The sequence below is a fragment of the Anabrus simplex genome, chromosome 3, assembly GCF_040414725.1.
Source record: "Anabrus simplex isolate iqAnaSimp1 chromosome 3, ASM4041472v1, whole genome shotgun sequence".
Lineage (NCBI taxonomy): Eukaryota > Metazoa > Arthropoda > Insecta > Orthoptera > Tettigoniidae > Anabrus > Anabrus simplex.
In genome coordinates, this window is record NC_090267.1 from 251,254,476 (window position 1) to 251,273,681 (window position 19,206).

General features: G+C 39.3%; 1 protein-coding gene across 5 annotated transcripts in view; it reads right to left on the minus strand.

Moving 5' to 3' along the window:
• Window positions 1-18,781, minus strand: part of LOC136867197 (uncharacterized) — a 65,695-nt gene extending 46,914 nt beyond the window's left edge. The window contains exons 1-2 of one of the 5 annotated variants that reach the window (XM_067144322.2): window positions 18,382-18,403; window positions 18,191-18,261 (exon numbers count right to left, since the gene is read on the minus strand). In XM_067144322.2, coding sequence (XP_067000423.2) covers window positions 18,191-18,221 — 31 coding nt within the window. In that variant the 5' untranslated portion in view covers window positions 18,222-18,261; window positions 18,382-18,403. Of the gene's footprint in view, window positions 1-3,587; window positions 3,607-10,286; window positions 10,391-17,371; window positions 18,024-18,190; window positions 18,262-18,381; window positions 18,404-18,681 lie in introns of those variants that run through there. The other 4 variants (XM_067144323.2, XM_067144320.2, XM_067144321.2 and 1 more) reach the window with 4 other exon arrangements.
• Between the last annotated feature and the right edge of the window lie 425 nt (window positions 18,782-19,206).

Here is a 19,206-nt window from a genome sequence, read left to right on the forward strand (position 1 = left end):
TGTTATTTCTAACTCATGAATAAGATATCCTGAGTCCACTCAGCTTTCGCTCCCGTAAACCAAAAGTTGGTCTGAAAACAGACCGATGAAAAATAGTTTCATCCGGGAGCTGACTTCCTTCTTACAGAATACTGCTGATCGCAACTGCGAGCACACTGCATCAGCTTTACTACATCTTGCAACTAGTGCTGTGGCCTTATTTAGTTCTATACCTCTTATCTTTCAATTGTTGGAAACTGAGTCTAACCATCATGATCTTGGTCTCCCTCTACTTCTCTTACCCTCCAAAACAGTCCATTATTCTCCTAAATACTTGAACTTATCTACCTGTTCCATGTATCACCAATCTGACATTCAATTCTGTTGCATTTCTTACCTACTGACATCAATTTAGTTTTTGAAAGGTTAATTTTCATACCATACTCATTGCACCTATTTTCAACTATTTTCAAGTTCAAACATATTCGACTGCAGGCTTTCGGCACAATCTGCCATTAAGACCAAGTCGTCAGCACAGGCCAGACTGCTTACTATATTTCCACCTAAATGAATCCTTCCCTGCCACTTTATAACTTTCAGCAGAAATTCCATGTAAACTACGAACACCAAAGGTGAAATACTACAGTCTTACCTAACCCCTGTAAGTACCCTGAACCAAGAACTCATTCTACCATCATTTCTCACTGCAGCTCAATTGTCAGCATAAAAATGCCTTTGATTGATTTTAACAATTTACCTTAATTCCATAGTCCCCCAGTATGGCGAACATCTTTTCCCTAGGTACCCTGTCATATGTTTTTTTCTAGATCTACAAAACATAAATACAACTGTCCATTCCACTAATAACATTTTTCAATTACTTGATGCATAAACAGCCCCTCTTGTAGTCTGAAACCACACTGGTTTTCATCCAACTTCCTCTCAACCACTGATCGCACCCTCCCTTCCAAGATACTAGTGAATACTTTGCCTGGTATTACTAATCAATACTGCTTTTGTCCAATCTGAAGGTACCTTACCAACACACCATGCTAATTTTATTACTCTACGAAGCCATTTCATCCCTGCCTTCCCACTATACTTCACCATTTCAGGTCTAATTTCATCTATTCCTGCTGCTTTATGACAATGGAGTTTATTTACCATCCTTTCCACTTCCTCAAGCGTAATTTCACCAACATCATTTTCCCCCTCCCCATGAGCTTGGCTGTTCACAACACAACCAGGATGATTTCCTTTTACATTGAGAAGATGTTCAAAATATTCCCTCCAGCTCTCCAGTGATTCCCTGGGATCTATTATGGGTTCACCTGAATTACCTTTTTCCCTCCCTTCCTAAGATTCCTTATTACTGTCCAGAAAGGTTTCCCTGCTGCTTGACTTGGCCTTTCCAGGTTATTACAAAAATATTCCCATGACTTCTTTTTGGACTCAACTAATTGTTTTGCTCTGTTTCTTTCATCTACGTACAATTCCCTGTCTGCCTCGGCCCTTGTTTGGAGCCATTTCTGATACGCCTTCTTTTTACATTTACAAGCTGCTATCACCTCATCATTCCACCAAGATGTTCGCTTTTTCCCATCTTTAAACACAGTCGTTCCTAGGCATTCTCTTGCTGTTTCTACTACAGCATCCCTGTATGCAACCATTCTCTTTCTATATCCTGAACCTGCTTACTGTCCACTGTTCGAAACTTCTCACTGATCATATTCAGGTACTTCTAATTTCCTCGCCTTGGAGATTTTCTACCCTTATTCGTATGCAGACATATTTCACTTTCTCTATCCTACGCCTACAGATACTTAGTTCACTGGCGTGGGTTTAGGTAGTCACATCCTAGTTCGTGAACCATGGGCAACGGCTGAGTGGCCTAGTAAATGGTCCTGAGAATCAGGATACCAGTTGCTATGGAATGGGAGTGGGTATCTCTGACACATTCAAAGTCATGACCCTCCTTGTGCTCAGGTGGCTAGGACTATACAATCCACCAGTGGTCCCTAACCCATTAGAGGAGAGATCCTCACTTGGACTATGTGTAAGTAGAGTAGCATCTTGCTTCATGAATTTACCAAGCTCAAAACATTTTAAGCAAGCCTCGGACCTATGGGAGTAATGGAGTCCCACTCCTATTTGACAGGCAAGGGACTCCTTGGAAACAACTTGGCAAACGAAATGGAATTCGATGGGGAGCTATCAATATTAATGGGGCTTATGGAAGAAAGAAAGTAGAACTGGCTGAGTCAGCAAAGAGGATGCATCTAGATGTGCTAGGAGTAAGTAATATTCAGGTAATGGGAGATAACGAGGAAGAGATAGGAGATTATAAAGTGTTTGACGATTGTTAAAAAGGGAAGGGCAGAGTTTGGGGTACGGCTGTTTATCAGGAATACTATTGCACGCAACGTAGTTTTTGTTAGGCACGTAAATGAGTGAATGATGTGGATAGCTTTGGCAGTTGGAGGAATTAGGACGAGAATTGTCTCCTTTTTTCTTTCTTCACAAAAATAAACTGATAACTGAAGTGCAGGTGATTTACACTAGAAATAATTTTAAAGAAATGAACAATGCAACTGACCTTGGTTTTTTTTATAGAGTACAATCTCAAGGGGTCTTTTGGAGAAGTGATGAAACTTTTGAAATTAAGTATTACTGTCCCCATGACTACTTCTGAAGCATAAAAGTGTTTTTCCACTTTAAAGCAGATTAAGACATTCTTCAGGAGTACAATGGATGAAGACTGTCTACTGTCACTATGTTGTCCATCAAGAAGGAGATGACCCATACATTAGTTTATTTTAACGAGAAGGTAGTGGAATTATTAGCTGCCAGGATGGAAAGGAGGATGGATTTCCTGTACACACAGACGACAGCTGTTATTCCAATGCCAGCAACGTCTTCAACATCAGATGAAACTGGATCAGCTTAAGGTAATTACACCTCACATTCTTTCTCTTACATTTCTCATTGTTTCAGTAACTTTTTTTACAAGTTGCTTTACTTCGCATCAACACAGATAAGTCTTATGGTGAAGATGGGATAGGAAAGGGTTAGGAGTGGAAAGGAGGTGGCCATAGCTTTAATTAAGGTACAGCCCCCACATTTGCCTAGTGTGAAAATGGGAAATCATGGAAAACCATCTTCAGGGCTGCCGACAGTGGGGTTCAAACCCACTATCTCAAAATTCAAGTTAGCTCACAGCTGTGTGCCTCTAACAGCACAGCCAACTTGCTCGATATTTTATTAACTTCTTCGAGCTGCAGCCATGTGCCTTTAAAGGAAAGTCACCGTGCTAATCAAGCAATGTTGCTATTTTACATCTATGAAAATATCAAGAAACAAATTTTGACATAATTTTCAAAGCAGTGAACCTTCTGGTGTTTTATCCATGTGCCACCACTGTCATCAGTTCTGTAGACATATCTATATACTTGATCAAATGTTGTAACTAACTCCCTATTAGGGTTTTATTAAAATTCATAAGCGTTACAGACTTTGGTTTTATTGTTAGATAATAGTGACATGATGTGCCATTTGATTCTGTAACATGCTCCTCCTAATCTACAAGTATCTACTGTTTTGTTTTCTACCTGTTCATCTGTTCCGTCTGCCATCATCATCCGGTTTCTGCTGCTACGTATATTTACTACATACGCTGTGCTATCTGCTCGTCCACCTGCCTCATCATCTGCCACCAGCATCGTCCCACTGCATACTGTGCACACACTCACTCCAGCTGTTTCTATGCTACATCATCAAACTCTCTCGATGTTTTCTTATAGTGCATCAACTAAGAGTGTGTCCGCCTATAAATGGGCCAACGATTGCCCGGTGAATTTAGTCTGGCATCGACTGTGGTTTGGAGTGGAGGGAGCCCCAACATAGTGCGTGTTATTCGCATGGACCTTATTACTTTTCCGTCTATCAGGGAATATCTATCAGCATGAGGACTGGGTGAGCAGAACAAAACTATATGTTATTTCATGCCAGGAACTCTATCGCTCATGTTTGTCCTTCAGGCACTGTTTGACACTTATATTTTTGCCACCTTTTGGTGGTTAGTGATTCGTCTTTTGTTTTATGAGATCTTAAACTCTCGCTCTCTTCAAAATTAACTTGGACTTGCTGCTCAGAACATCAAGATGTGGATAAGAACATTAATACTACTAAAATGTCTCTAAGCAAAACTTAGTGCACCGTGATTGAGTGCATTCCTTGTATTTCATGGGGGTGTGTATATATATTTTAAGCAGCTTTCGTTTGCCTTTCTCCCTCTTTCCCGCCCCTCCTTTCCACAGGTAATTCTTACTGATCATCCTCTCCTTTTAATATTCTTGTTCGATGTTTTGTGAAATATGTTTTGAAAACACCCTGGAGGTGTAGTTTTATTGTGGCCTTCAAACTTAGATTTTTGGATGATCAATGTTTAATTCCTTTAATGTTAGTTATTTCTATTAAAACTATACTACATCTGTTTCTTGATGGTACAATTCTTAGAATTTGATTCTTTACAAATCTAGTCATTGTGTTTTAAAAGCCTCTTTGAGATGAGTTTTTCCTTTTTGTGTCTAATTGGCACACTTCATGCCTCACAAACTATTTGTCAGATTTCATGAATACCGAATGTATAAATTGTTCCACCTTGTTGTCATTCATAATAGAAACAAAATACATTAGAAATATGATTGTTCAAAATTCGCCTGCTCTTTTACTAGTTTTTTTGGTCTTTCCTGTTTTGTTCCCTTTTTTTTTTTTTGTACTTACCGTGGATCCCTCTCACTTTTCCAGCACCGCTTCCCTTGCTCTGCTCTTATTATAAAAGTTTTGACGTTTGATTCCTAGCAACGAGTTTTCTGACTTCATTAGCCTGCATTTTGAAGAGTTTATGTCAGAACGATTTGATAGCCATCATCAAATTGTACTTAAATCTTGGGCGTCAGCCGTCTGCAATTTACTTTTGCGGCACCTTACTTACCGTGCCTGTGCCATTCAGGATTATATACCACTGCCATCCCATGGCTTTCATAAATTACTTATTTTCAAGTTCCCTACCAATAATTTGGAGACGTGAGCTAGTAGTTACGTTACAAATGATAGCAGAGTATCTTTTCTACTTAATTTTATATATTTAACATATTGCTACCTCTTCGTTACCAAATAGTAACAGAATACATCACGATATCTTTCCATTTTTTCTTAGTAAATCTTCTACCTACTTTACAAACTTCTACTCTTTATTCATTGTCTTTCTTGATTTAACCTTTGCTTGGCATTTCTTTTTATCTTTTCTACATCACGGCTTGTTTCTCCGATAATTTTTCATAATGTGAAGGCGCACTTTTACCAACTCAAACAATTTTCTGCTGAAACCTCTTTCGATTTTTACCTCTTCTTTTTCCCTTTTTTGGTATCGCTAAGGAAATAAAAGGAGGGGAGGGGGGGAAGAGTGGAAATCGTGAGTCTTTCATGTGTGTTATGTATGTATATATTCATTTTTCCTATCCACATCTTATTGCTTTATATATTATTATTATTATTGTGCTTTTATGGCCGCACTGGACCACTGTAGTCAATTTATAGCCGGTCTTCTACGATGTTTTATGTTTTTTTTTTCTTTCAAGCAACTGCGAATGCTGTCTTCCCTAGCTAGTACCAAGCGGTGGAAATTCACAGAAAAGATTTCCGTCCATTCTTGACTGTCAAGGGCATATAGCCTTGGATGGAGCAAGCTCTGAGTTACAACTATGGTTGTGAACCATAGAGGTTGCCTCAAGATGTTCTCTGGCTGTCATTTTATGGCACTGAGCCAACCCTCCTCCTTTCCCCAAGCTTGGGACCGGCAACAGCAACTATGGATCTACTCAATCCACCCAGTAGGTACTGCAGGCGAAATTGCTTTATATATATATTATTATATTTTTGTCTTATTCTTGCTCACCTAGTTCCGCTCCCTCCACCCAGCCCTCTTTTGTGTCAGACTCTCCCATGAATTTTTCATTTAATTTCATGTTCAACATAAAATTTCTATTTCTAAATTTCTCTTTTTCTTTCTTACTAATTCACTACTTGTTCCTTTTTTCTCATGGGAAACTCTCTAGGCCACAATAATATTCTTATCTAATTGTAAATATATTAACTTAAATTATCTATAATGTTTTTTGTAAACAGTCCGGACCGTCCTCTTGATGTCCTCCTCCCCTTTTCTTTTCTACCGTCTTTTTCATGCTACCCCTTTTGTTTTGTGTTACCTGTCCTTCACCCCCTCCCTTCTTTTCTTTTTCAACATATTTCGAACATTTACTGCTGCTTTCTTTGTTTTTTGTTCCCGCTAACACTTCTACTATCTTCGATTATCATCGCTCCCGTGAGCAAGCGCCTCTCCCGGACCTCGACTACTCATCATCTGTTCTTCGCCGATCCTTCGGATTTCACCTGGTGGAGGGAGTATGTAGCACGCTCCTCCTAATCTACAAGTATCTACTGTTAGGTTTTCTACCTATTCACCTGCTCTGTCTGCCATCGTCATCTGGTTTCTGCTACTACTACATACGCTGTGCTATCTGCTCGCCTGCCTGCCTTGTCCCACTGCATACTGTGCATACTCTCGTTCCAGTTGTTTCTATGCTACGTCATCAAACTCTCTCGATGTTTCCTTCGAGTGCATCGACTGAGCATTTGTCCGCCTATAAAGGGGCCAACGATTGCCCAGTGAAATTAGCCTGGATCGACTGTGCTTTGGAGTGGAGGGAGCCCCACCATAGTGCATGTTATTCGCATGGACCTTATTACTTTTCCATCTATCAGGAAATATCTGTCAGAATGAAGACTGGGTGAGCAAAAATAACTGATATGTTATATTCATGCCAGGAACTTCATCGCTCCTGTATGCCCTTCAGGCACCGTTTGACACTAATATTTTTGCCGCCTTTTGGTGGTTAGTGATTCATCCTATGTTTTACGAGACCTTAAACTCTCGTTCTCTTCAAAATTAACTTGGACTTGCTGCTCAGAACATCAAGATGTGGATAAGAACTTTAATACTACTCAAATTTCTCTAAGCAAAACTTAGTGATAGAGTGCATTCTTTGTATTTCATGGGTGTGTGTGTGTGTGTATATATATAAGCAGCTTTCAATCGCCTTTCTCCCTCTTTACCGCCCCTCCTTTCCCCAGGTAATTCTTATCGATCATCCTCTCTTTTTAATATCCTATTCGATGTTTTGTGAAAAAACTTTTTGAAGACACCCTGGAGGTGTAGTTTTATTGTGGCCTTCGAACTTTGATTTTTGGATGATCAATGTTTAATTCCTTTCATGTTAGTTATTTCTATTAAAACTATAATACTATAATAGTCTGTTTCTTGATGATAAAATTCTTAGAATTTGATTCTTTACAAAATCTAGTCATTGTGTTTTAAAAGCCTCTTTGAGATGAGTTTTTCCTTTTGGTGTCTAATTGGCACACTTCGTGCCTCACAAACTATTTGTCAGATTTCATGAATACCGATTGTATAAATTGTTCCATCTTGTTGTCTTTCTTAATGGAAACAAAATACATTTGTTAGAAATATGGTTGTTGAAAATTCGCCTGTTCTTTTACTAGTTTTCGGTCTTTCCCTTTTTGTCCCCCCCCCCCCTTTTTTTTTTGTACCTACCACGGATCCCTCTCACTTTTCCAGCACCGCTTCCCCTGCTCAGCTCTTATTATAAAAGTTTTGCTGTTTGATTCCTGATAGTGAGTTTTTTACTTCATTGATTTTACCCAGTCTTACCATAAATACTGTCCCAACTTTTGAGGGTGGCTGTACTTCCGCCCGAACGAGGGAGCGGCTACAAAACCGGTATCGTGAGGCGTAAGTCATTGTTGGTTGAGCTGCAGAAGTGTACAGTTTCAGTTTGAAGTTTTCAAGATGGAATGGGGAGAGTATGAGAATCGTGTGGCTGTGATAGCATTACACAAGGTAGGGCAATCACCAGGGGAGATTTTCAAAACCCTCCAGAAGCTGAAAATTAGTAAGAAATTTGTTTACTGCACTATAAATCAATTTGTTGAAGTTGGAACTCTGAGAGATCGCCCGCGGCAAGGAAGACCACGCACAGTACGAACGCCAGAACTCATCAAAGCAGTGGCGGCTCGTTTGCGACGAAATCCGGTAAGGAGACAGTCAGTGATGGCTCTGAGTTACAGATATCAAAAATGTCTATGTCTCGCACGTTATTCATTGACCTGGGACTCCATGCTTACAAACGACGCAAAGGACATTTCCTGACAAATGAACTGAAGCGCCAGAGGCTTCTAAAGTCAAAGCACTTACTTAAGCGTTACGCGGCTATTGGTCATCGTCGAATCCTGTTTACGGATGAAAAGATTTTCAGTGTTGAGGAGCCCAAAACAACAGGGTATATGCCCATTCCTCTAGAGAAGCTGGTGAAAAGGCTCCAAGGATCCAGAGGGGTCATCATCGCTCATCAGTTATGGTGTTGTGGGGTGTGAGCTTCGAGGGCACAACAGAGCTCCATTTCTGTGAAAAGGGAGTCAAAACCAGCTAAAGTGTACCAAGAGACAGTACTTGAGGGACTGGTCAAGAATATCAACAACACCCTCTTCCATGGACGGAACTGGAGCTTCCAGCAGGACTTGGCCCCAGCGCACAAGGCACGGGCAACCCAGCAGTGGTTGGAGGCAAATGTTCCTGATTTCATTTCCACTTCAGATTGGCCGTCTGCAAGTCCAGACTTAAACCCTTTGGACTACAAATTGTGGTCCCAGCTTCAGGAGATGGCTTGTAAGAAAAGACATTCCAATATTGAAAGCTTAAAGCAGTCTCTTCAGAAGGCAGTTGCAGAATTTCCAGTTGATGTGTTTCGTAATGCCACTGATGAGTGGCCACAAAGACTTAAGGCCTCTCTCTCTCTCTCTCTCTCTCTCTCTCTCTCTCTCTCTGTGTGTGTGTGTGTGTGTGCGTGCGTGCGTGCGTGCGTGCGTGTGTGTGTGCGCGCGCAAATGGTGGCCATTTTGAATAATTATTTGTGGTTATGGTTCATAATGCAGCTATGTAACACTTGTTATTAGGATATTAAATTATCTCTAACCATTTTGTGTCAATTTACTTAAACATTTAGGACAGTATTTATGAAAAGACTATGTAAGCCTACACTTTGAAGGGTTTACGTCAGAACGATTTGATAGCCATCATCAAATTGTACTTAAATCTTGGACATTAGCCGTCTGTAATTTATTTTTGCGGCACATTACTTACCGTGGCTGTGCCGTTCAGGTTATATGCCATTGCTGTCCCACAGCGTTAATAAACTAGATAGTTTCAAGTACCCCACCAATAATTTTGGAGACTTTGCTTATAGTTAGTGCACACTACAATTCATAAATACTTAAAGCATGCAACAAAACAAATATCAGTTTAAAAGAAATTCATGTCAAGCCTCTATCACCAGCTCCGTTGTCTAAGGTTAGCAAGCCTGTTTCTTACTCAGCGGCCCCAGATTTGATTCCCGAGTAGGACCTAAGTCAAGGATTTTTACTTTGCTCTGAGGGTTGGTTTGAGGTTCACTCAGTGTACACGAGAACAATTGAGGAGCTAACTCATGGTGAGAGCGACCCGTCTCGAAAGCCCATAATAAAGGCAGAGAGGATTCGTCAAACTGACTATGCATCACCTTTTAATCTGCAGATCTTCAGGCTGAGCAGCACTTACTTGGTAAGCCAAGCACCATGGCCATTTAAAAAGAATGTATGCCTCTATGTCATTATATCCCACATTCTTCTAAAGCCCACACTCAAGGCTTCATTTAAATAGCTGTACTCTTCACCAGTGTGTAGCAGGCATACTTTATTGAAATCTAACATATTACAGCTTAAAATCCATTCCATGTCAAAAGCATGTCCCACAAGGATTCAAACAGGAGGCCTTTAAGTACACTAACTCAAGTTCAAATTTCAGTTCAGTCTTAAGGAATTAGTGTCAGGCAAAAGAAAGGTCCAGCAGATATTCTTCAGCTTCTGATTTCCTATGTCACCTTCATTTTGATAGAGTTTTAAAATAATCTGTATTAAATACATTGTACCCTGTATGACCATTGCAGGCTATCACTAAATTACTAATAATGACATTAATGAGAATACTATAAGTTACATGGATTTGTGGTTCTCACTTCTGTATCTTTGTACACGATAACTCTAGCATTTTTTTGTTGTTTTATTCCTATCCATTTATTACTACAACCATATGTGTTTGGTAACAAGAGAAAAGAAAAGTACATGCAGCTTCTTACCAAAATCTTCTGCCATAGAGTCCAATGATACAAAATTAAGAAATCTTAATTCTGCCATTTTAGTGTGTGCCAGGGCGTGCCAGAATCACTTTCCCGTGCTCGCTGCTCTCGTAGCTTGTGACGTCAATGTGAGGACACTTCTACAGAGCGTTCCAAGCGCTAACATTAGTAAGCAGTCTCTGGTCAGCTGTTTAATTCTTTACTGCGTGTTTATTAAGTGAATTCGAAGTGTATTAGTACAATGGGTCAACGAAGTTTGGTTTATGCGCTGTTATTTAGTGCAAGAAGGTAGTAAAATCAGTACAAGCAGGAATAACTGCGCTGTTGCAGTGTGTAAAAATAAGACTAATAAAACTGAGATTATAATTTATTATGGCTTCCCAAAAAAGTATTATATATGGGCTAAATGGATGTTATGGTGTCAAAGAGCTGATAAAATCAACCCTAACACTGCTAGAATTTGTTCCGCACATTTCCTCCCTCATAACTATGAATGGGACTTAAAAAATGAACTGGTGGGCTTGCCGTTACAAAAGAAAATTGGAAGGAAGATGCTGGACCCTCCCACAATTTTCCTAACTGGCATGAAAATGATATTGATTCTACAAGTACAAGAAATGATTACGATCAACTGACAACATTTGCCCATCAGTAGTACTAAAATAATTACTATATTGATATTCTGAATTTAAAAAACATTCTGAAATTATTCTGAATAGGCTATTCCTGTTATTATATTTCCTTCTCTGTACAATTTTCTACTTGTACACAGAAATTATTACATTAGGTTCTACAGAACTTTACTAGTCAACGAATACAGACACGCTTCTTGAGGTAGCTGACAATACCAAAGAAGAAACAATCAGCTGAAAACAGAAATACAGAGACGAAGATGGAAAATTCGTCATTAAGAAAATAATTTATGCCCTTGAACAAGTCCCAAAATATGCTATACGTTTTACAAAACGATCTCCGCACAATTCAAAACAAGAAGCACGTTGTGAACTGAAGCATGCCTAGTCTCAATGTTTCTCTCCAGGCCAAATTCGATCCCTCCTGAGAAAAAAAAAAAAAAAAAAGAGAGAGAGAGAGAGAGAGAAGTGGAGCCTCCAAGACGTTGCAAAATGCCCTTACCTTAAGAGCTCTTTCTTCTTAGGCATATGTTTATTTGCGAAAACAGAGATATCCTCTTTATTGTCGCTCAACCTTTCAAAATTGGCCCAAGCAATTCTAAGTGTAAACTTGGAATTCTGACAGAGGTTCTCGATCTCGTTAAGGCTAAAGGCAGAAACATTTAAGCACTCACAGAAGGTAGCAGTTATCAACTTCGACAAAATTGATGATAATGCTTGTTGTTTAAAGGGGCCTAACATAGAGGTCATCGGCCCCTAATGGTACGAAATGAAATAACAAAAAGTTCAAATTCATCCAGTGACCAAAATAAAATAAAAAATGTCATGAAGAATGAATGGATGGACATGAACCCAACAAAAAAAAAACAAAAAAAAACAGTGGATCAAACTAAAAAAAAAGGTCGTAAATAATAGTATTACTGACCAAGGAACCACTTATAAAGCACAATGATGTTTGATGTCTAAAGGAGTGCAAAATCCACGTCTAAGGCCTCACAGAATGGTACATGTCGCGAGTAAAGTAGAACCATGGTATTTGTCATGTTAGGGTACTAATCAAAAGTAGCGAATACTCATGGTTTTCCACACAAGATGGTACTACTCACAAGTATTGCACTTTGTACAGGGAACGCAGACCTATGGTGTTTCTCACACAATAGCACCACTCATAGCCAACGCAAATTGATAAGGTTCCTCACCTAGGTGTACTAATCACAGGGACTCGCACTATCCCGTGGTGTTCCTCACATAGTGGGTATTAATCACAGGCAACGCAGACCCACGGTGCCGCTCATATAGCGATACAACTCACAGGCTACGCCCAGACCCATGGTGTTGCTCACATGGGTACGACGCAGGGGTACTGGCCAGCCTCTTTACTGCTACTAATCACAAACCTATTTCGTACCTAATTTAGTGGTACTACTCGCAAGTACAGGCAGCCCAAGGTGTTCCCCGCATGATGGTACGAATCAAAAGTAGTTTCATGGTTCTAATTCAATCATCCCTTGGTCGCCCCTTTTAGTCGCCTCTCACGACAGGCAGGGGATACCGTGGGTGTATTATTCATCTGCGTCCCCCACCCACAGGGGTTAAAGAGAGGGAAAAAAAAGAAGGGATCCATCACTTTGAAAAATGAAGTAATGGACGAAGAAAGGCAAGGGCCACGAAGGGTGTGAAAATGAAAGACTCCCTAGGCCTCGAATGCTCTAATACCGTCGGGGTCAGAAAAGAACAAGAGTTGACCAAGGGAGGTCAGATAGGATAGACGAAAGTGAGGAGCCTGGCACAATTAAGTGGAAGCAATGCCAAGGCTCAGCTAAGGGCCCCATGGTCGCCAATCCACACTCCCAAGTTGAGAGCTCCTTGGGCCCTTTTAGTCGCTTCTTACGACAGGCAGGGGATACCGCGGGTGTATTCTACATGTACATCCCCCACCTGCGAGGGGTAGTGTGTTTGGTCCACGAGAGGTATTTTATTTCCCTCAAGTCCACCGGCAAGCCGGTTAGGACCCCCCTATCCGCCACCTGGGACGCGCCACGTGGAAGTATCACCTCTCGCCCTGCTACACCAGCATAGTAGGTTCGTGGACTTCGACAAAATTAATATAGATGGTCGGGTGTTACGATTCATCTAATGACGTGATTTTAGGACCACATAATTCCCTAAAATTCACAAGAAAGTAATATTGCTGCATGTGAGAACAAAAACATTCATTAGGATTAGACGAACGAGAAAAGATATATGGACATTTTACGAAAGAATGCTGTGAAGAAGAGTCTTCTCTGGGTAGCATTATCATCATTTAAGACGAGTTAATATCTAATCTCCAATAGAACCTAAGCCTATATGTATAACAAAATATTCTTAAATTATTTCATTTCCTGTAACCTACATGTCGTATAATTCATATTTTTCTTTCTTTTTAAACTGCGATAATATTAACTATAATAAACAGTATACTGACTGTTCTTTAAAGTGTTGAATTCAGTATTTACCTCATTTATATGCTTATTAGTTCGAGTACTTTGTTCATAAAATGTTATTTTTCTCAATTTCTCAATCACCGTTGTGTGTGATTACAGCTACAGATTTGAGGTGCTATGTTTCATATTGATTTTAAATGATAAATGTTATGTCCTCTAAATATACATAACTAAGTGGGGTGTAATTAAAATATCTAAGAAGATTCATTCAAAAAACACTCGGCTAACTGTACCCTTTAACACATAATGCATTGAATCTGGCAATAACACTATCCTCAGGGTGATGTCACGCACACCAGCCAATGGCAGTGCAACTCCCCAGAATGGCCTACTTGTTAGTATTCTAGTTACATTGTGTCTCTGCAATGGAATGGAAGCACAATGAATGCATACGTCCTGCTCGACCCAATGAAGTTTGCTGTCTAGGAAATAGTTCTGAACACTAAACTACCGTTACAAACAACCTACAGTAGTAACTTCTGAAAAACGTTGACTCAGGCAAATTCTTCAACCAATGAGGTGTGTTATAGTAGATCGATCATCAGAGAGAGCAATTTTCCAGGCAGGAAAAGGTCCTAGATTGTGCAGTAACATTTTAGGTCAGTTCTAAACATTGTATGTTATGTACTTATTGTACAGTTCATGAGCTAATAGCTGAGATATGCGACAAAGTTAGTTTTCTGTTTTAATGTTATTTAATTTTGCACAGACTAGTTTAGGTTTTTGGTGACAATAAGATAGGGAAGTACTAGAACCAGGAAGGTAGTAGCTACATCTTTAAGGTACCCCCCCCCACACACACTTACTTTTACATGGTGGGGGAATCTATTGAAAGTGATCTTCAGGCTGCTATCGATGGTGGGGGTTTGAACCTACCACCTGCTAAATGCAAGCTTGCAGCTACATAACCTGATTGCATGACCAGTCATGAAAATGTGATGGTGAAAATTCATTTGTATTCATTTTCACATCTGCCTTCCATCATCAACGAGTCCGGCAATATACAGTAAAATGAAGAAATATCAATGTTTGGCACTTTTTCATCTGTATATGAGGGATGGTTCAGTGTGAAGAAATATTTAGTGAAGACCTTCTCCCCTGAATGGCTTTCTCAATGAGACTGGATGGGCTATTCTTCCTCATGAAGTTGAGCAGCTCTACCTGGCCTGAGAAGCAGAAATGAACTTACTGATGCTGAGAAAAAATGGAATAAGATCTAGAATTGATGAGGAGAGCTACTTGTGTACTGCAGAAACTTCCTTATATTTCAAATGGCAAAGTAACTTAGTGGTTGGTGTTGAAATAGAGGGATGAGGGTGAGTTATGTTTTCACAAAGCATTTTCCTTCTACACTTGTGGTTACTTCATAATCAAAAGTTAACTGGAGTTATACTGCAAGCTATATGCAAAGTCAATTTTAGGATCTGTGGATCACAGCACCAGCTTATTGTGGTACCGGTATCTGAAGTTTCGATGCTCAAGATGAATCTCTAAAAAGGTGAGCACATAAGAGAAATTAATCCCACGAAGTCAATTAGGGCCTTCACAGCCATAGATTAAAAAAATCACAGCAATATAACCAAGTTTTTTGATTTTTAGGCCATCTGTACGTGGAGCGGTTTGCTCAGAACATGCCATTTGGGCCTGTCGGTTGGAATGGCACAAGAAGACGCTGCTGCCATGTCAATGAATAAGGATTGCTAACCTGCTAAAGAAGTAGTAATTTGCATTATCAAACCTGAAGTTCTTTAGAACTAAGGAGTTCCTATCCACTCTTAGAAAGGCACTCTGGTTTCTTCTCAAAATTTGAAATTTTACATTCCTCCATACAAGTGTTGCTAATAGAATTCATCCTGAGCATTTTGAAAATGCTCGATCTGTTCTATACTTCCTTTCTATTTTAATAAAAGTGAACTGATATTCTTTTCAGTGTAATAAGCCTACGTTAGTTGATAAGTCAAGAGATAGTAGATTCGAAGCCCACTGTTGGCAACCCTAAAAATGGTTTTCTGTGGTTTCCCATTTCCACACCAAGCAAATACTGGGGCTGTACCTTGATTAAGGCCATGGCCGCTTCCTTCCAACTCCTAGCCCGTTCGTATCCCATCACTGCCATAAGACCTATTTGTGTTGGTGCGATGTAAAGACAATTGTAAAAGTTGATAAGTCAAAGAAGATAAAAGGATTATTTATAACCATTTTTCAATTTCTGTGTGGAAACCCAGGAGACTGGGTAGTTTTTGACGTGAATATGTCTATAAAATCAGGTTATCATACTTCCAAACTTTTGTAACAAAATCATGTGCTCATATTTGGCTTTTAACTCCAGAACTAATAATTGGATTAGAATGGTTGAGGTACCGTTTAATTGGAAATGTGGGACACAAGAGATATCATGGTGACCACCCCACACTCTGAACTTAAAAGCTTCGTTTAACACACATCTCACATGTAGAGAAATCCTACAGAATAAAAGAGAAGAAGAAATATTTATATGTAATTATTTGCATAATACGTCAAGTTAAGATTAATTTATTCTTTCACAAAGATAGACCTAACTTACCTTTTAAAAACTTAAACTTCAAGAAATAAACTTGAGTCTGATTAGAAACTCCTGCAAGTACGGCAACTCACCAATTCCTAATCAATTTTGACATAAATTATTTTCCATTTAGAATTTGCCACATAAGACAAACCAAAGCCAGGCACATGATATTGATGATATGATGGTGGTGATTATTATTTTAAGAGGAAGTATAACTGGGCAACTATCCCCTGTTAACATTAATCAGTTGCAAAAAGAGGAAGAGCTTGGATACTTCGAAGATTGAAGGTATCAACAAAAGAAGGGAAAGGCTCACAAAGGGCATTAAAATTAAAAGACACCCTAGACCTTGCAAACCTAACAATGCCGGGATTGTAAGAGAACAAGAGTTGAACCCCCTACGGGTGTAGTACAATAACACCCACAGTATCCCCAGCCTGTCCTAAGAGGTGATTAAAAGGTGCTCCAGGGGTTTAATTTCAGAGTGTTTCTTTGGCCAATATATTAATTTTTCTAACTGCCGCACCCCTTCCATTTTTTCTCTCTGATTAGTGTTATATAGAGGATGGTTGCCTACGAGTACTTCCTCTTAAAACAATAATCACCACCACCATCAACACGAATGAGAGTTGACCAAAAGAGGTCAGACAGGAAAGATGAAAGTGAGGAGCCTAGCAGAAGCAATTCAGGCTCAGTTAGGGGCCCAATGGTCACCAGTCCACACATGAAAATCAAGCCCATGAGGTTCCGCTTCCTGCTGCCTCTTACGACAGGCAGGGGAAATTGTGGATATGTTCTACAGCCTCCTCTTACAGATGATATTGTGGATGTACTCTTATCTCCAATCACATCATCATTAATACTTGATAGAAACAATGACAAGAAAATATCAATGATTAATAATTACAAGGCTGAAGTGATAATGAACAGAACAGAGTGAAAGAGGTGGTTTCAAAAGTGAGATTGCATGATATGGACTTAAGTGAATAATTAAAAAACAAAGTATTTCAGAGCAACAGGCACAGCCACAGCTGTATGATAGAATAAGTGAGTGAAGAAGCTCTTAGTATGTCAGTATGTTCCAAGAAATAGTTTCTTTTCCCAAAGGCTTGAAATTGAAAGCAGCAAGTTTTGAAATTGTAAAAACTGTAGGCCTACATGTGTTCTTCCCCATTACAACGCTCACATCAGCCAGGTTCTGGCATTCTAAGAAAAGTATTCCAAAATTACATCGAATTCTGGAGGGTTACGTTCTACTTTTGCACTGCTAAACGATTAGGTTATTAGGTACCGGTACATTAAATTTCAACTATTGTGACAGAACATTTCCGATGGCAAAGAGAAATGAGATCTACGTTGTCTTCCTTACTTTGTATACAAGTTTGTGTGTTATTCCTTAATTAATAATTAGATTCATAATACCTGTGTTTTCCTCAAATGAAATGCAACCGATTTCTTCAACAAAAAATACATTTATTTCTAAAATAAACATGTAATAACATTAATACGAGCCGTCACTTTACTTTGCTCATATTCTTGGGACTAGTGGGAGCACCTATTCTCTCTAAGCGTGAGCAGACGTACACAGATTCGAAACCACCAGTCCCAATAATAAGTTTCCATGATTTTCAATAGCAGTTGCAAGTATGAATACAATTAAGAAGTTCATCTCGTTCTCTCCTACCAAGGAAAACACTGCAACGAAGTGAACGGAATACCCTAACCTCTATGGCATAAAACGTCGGAACTTCACATTTAATTAACCAGAAGAAACTCCAATGCAAGGGACAAATCAGCATTGTCCGAATTTAGGGAAAACTCTGACGCAGAAATAGCGCCAATTATTAAAAATAAATAATCCTTCCTCTTCATGGTTTTCGCCATATCTAAAGACAACAAAATTCCGCTATTCTGCATGTAATCGGAAGAACTAGATTTCTTATTTCGATCAGAGAATGAATAAACAGCCGTGCATATGAATCCACTGAACACATTGAATTGCATCGGTAATTCATCGGTCAACTGTCAGAAACCTGACCTCCACCGTAGAATGTAACAAAAATCGAGCATTCCGTTCCCCACCAACGGCGTATAGCATTATAACTCTTGGGTAAATTATGTTTGGTTATTGACATCGATCGTAAAAGTCAAGTTTATGAACAGTTCCAAGTAACCAGTGTTAGGGAACAGTTTTCACTATCTTAGTAAACGAAGCAAACAGCCTTCGTTCAACAGCCTTACCTTTCTTTGTCGGTGGAGGATCTCCCTCCATATCACGTATGTTGAATAAAATTCTTGTCTGTGTAGGGACTCTGTCGTACAAGAAATAGATTAATTTCTTAAACTGATTTTGAACAAACTATTTTAGTGGGCAAAATTTAAATCATGGTAGATAAAACTGTTGAGTGTATATTGACACTGCCAATACATACACAAAATAAATTAAGCACCTAAACCGACGTTGAACAAACGTTTATTGGTGAGTATGGGTGAGTAAAAATTACATCAAGGAAGATCGAAACGTTTAGTCCTGGTTGAGCATATGATACAACTAAAGCTGTTCAGCGTTCTGTGGGTATACTATTCTGAAATAATTTAAAATTAGAAATTGGTACTAATTTATACAACTATCTTAAGTTAGCATATCAAATATACATTCCATTAAAAAGTATAACATTTAGGAAATGTGTTTAGTTGAAAATAATGAGCATTTAGTGATTAAGTTGACTTACAACTTCTGGGTTCTGCCGTTGTCTACCACAGACATATAGATCTAGACTGGCGATGAACAGCAAGATTCTGAAGTCGGAAGCGTGCGGCCACGGCCATCTTACGTCACTACAGTACCCCGATGCATTAATGTAAAATAGTAGGCGAAACAGGAATATTGTCCAGGAGATAATTAAAATAATTAAAAGCACATCGAAATTATAACAACACTGGATAATTAGACCTATTAGGTCCTTTACGAATGCTTAAAAATAGCCAACCTGTTTTAGACCGATCTATGGTCAAATCTGTTTCCATTCAACTCTCTTACAGCACGATTTAAACAAGTTTTCAGGTTTGTTTGTTTGTCCAACCCTTATTCCGTTTTTGTACAGGGTCGGATGTGAAGCGAGATGAATCTGTCGTGGCGAGTTTTTATGACCGGCTGACCTTTCTGACGTCAGCCTCAACAGAGGAGTTAATGAGATGAAATGAATGACGTGATATATTACAGTAGGAAGGGAGAGGGTGAAATCCGATGCCGGCTC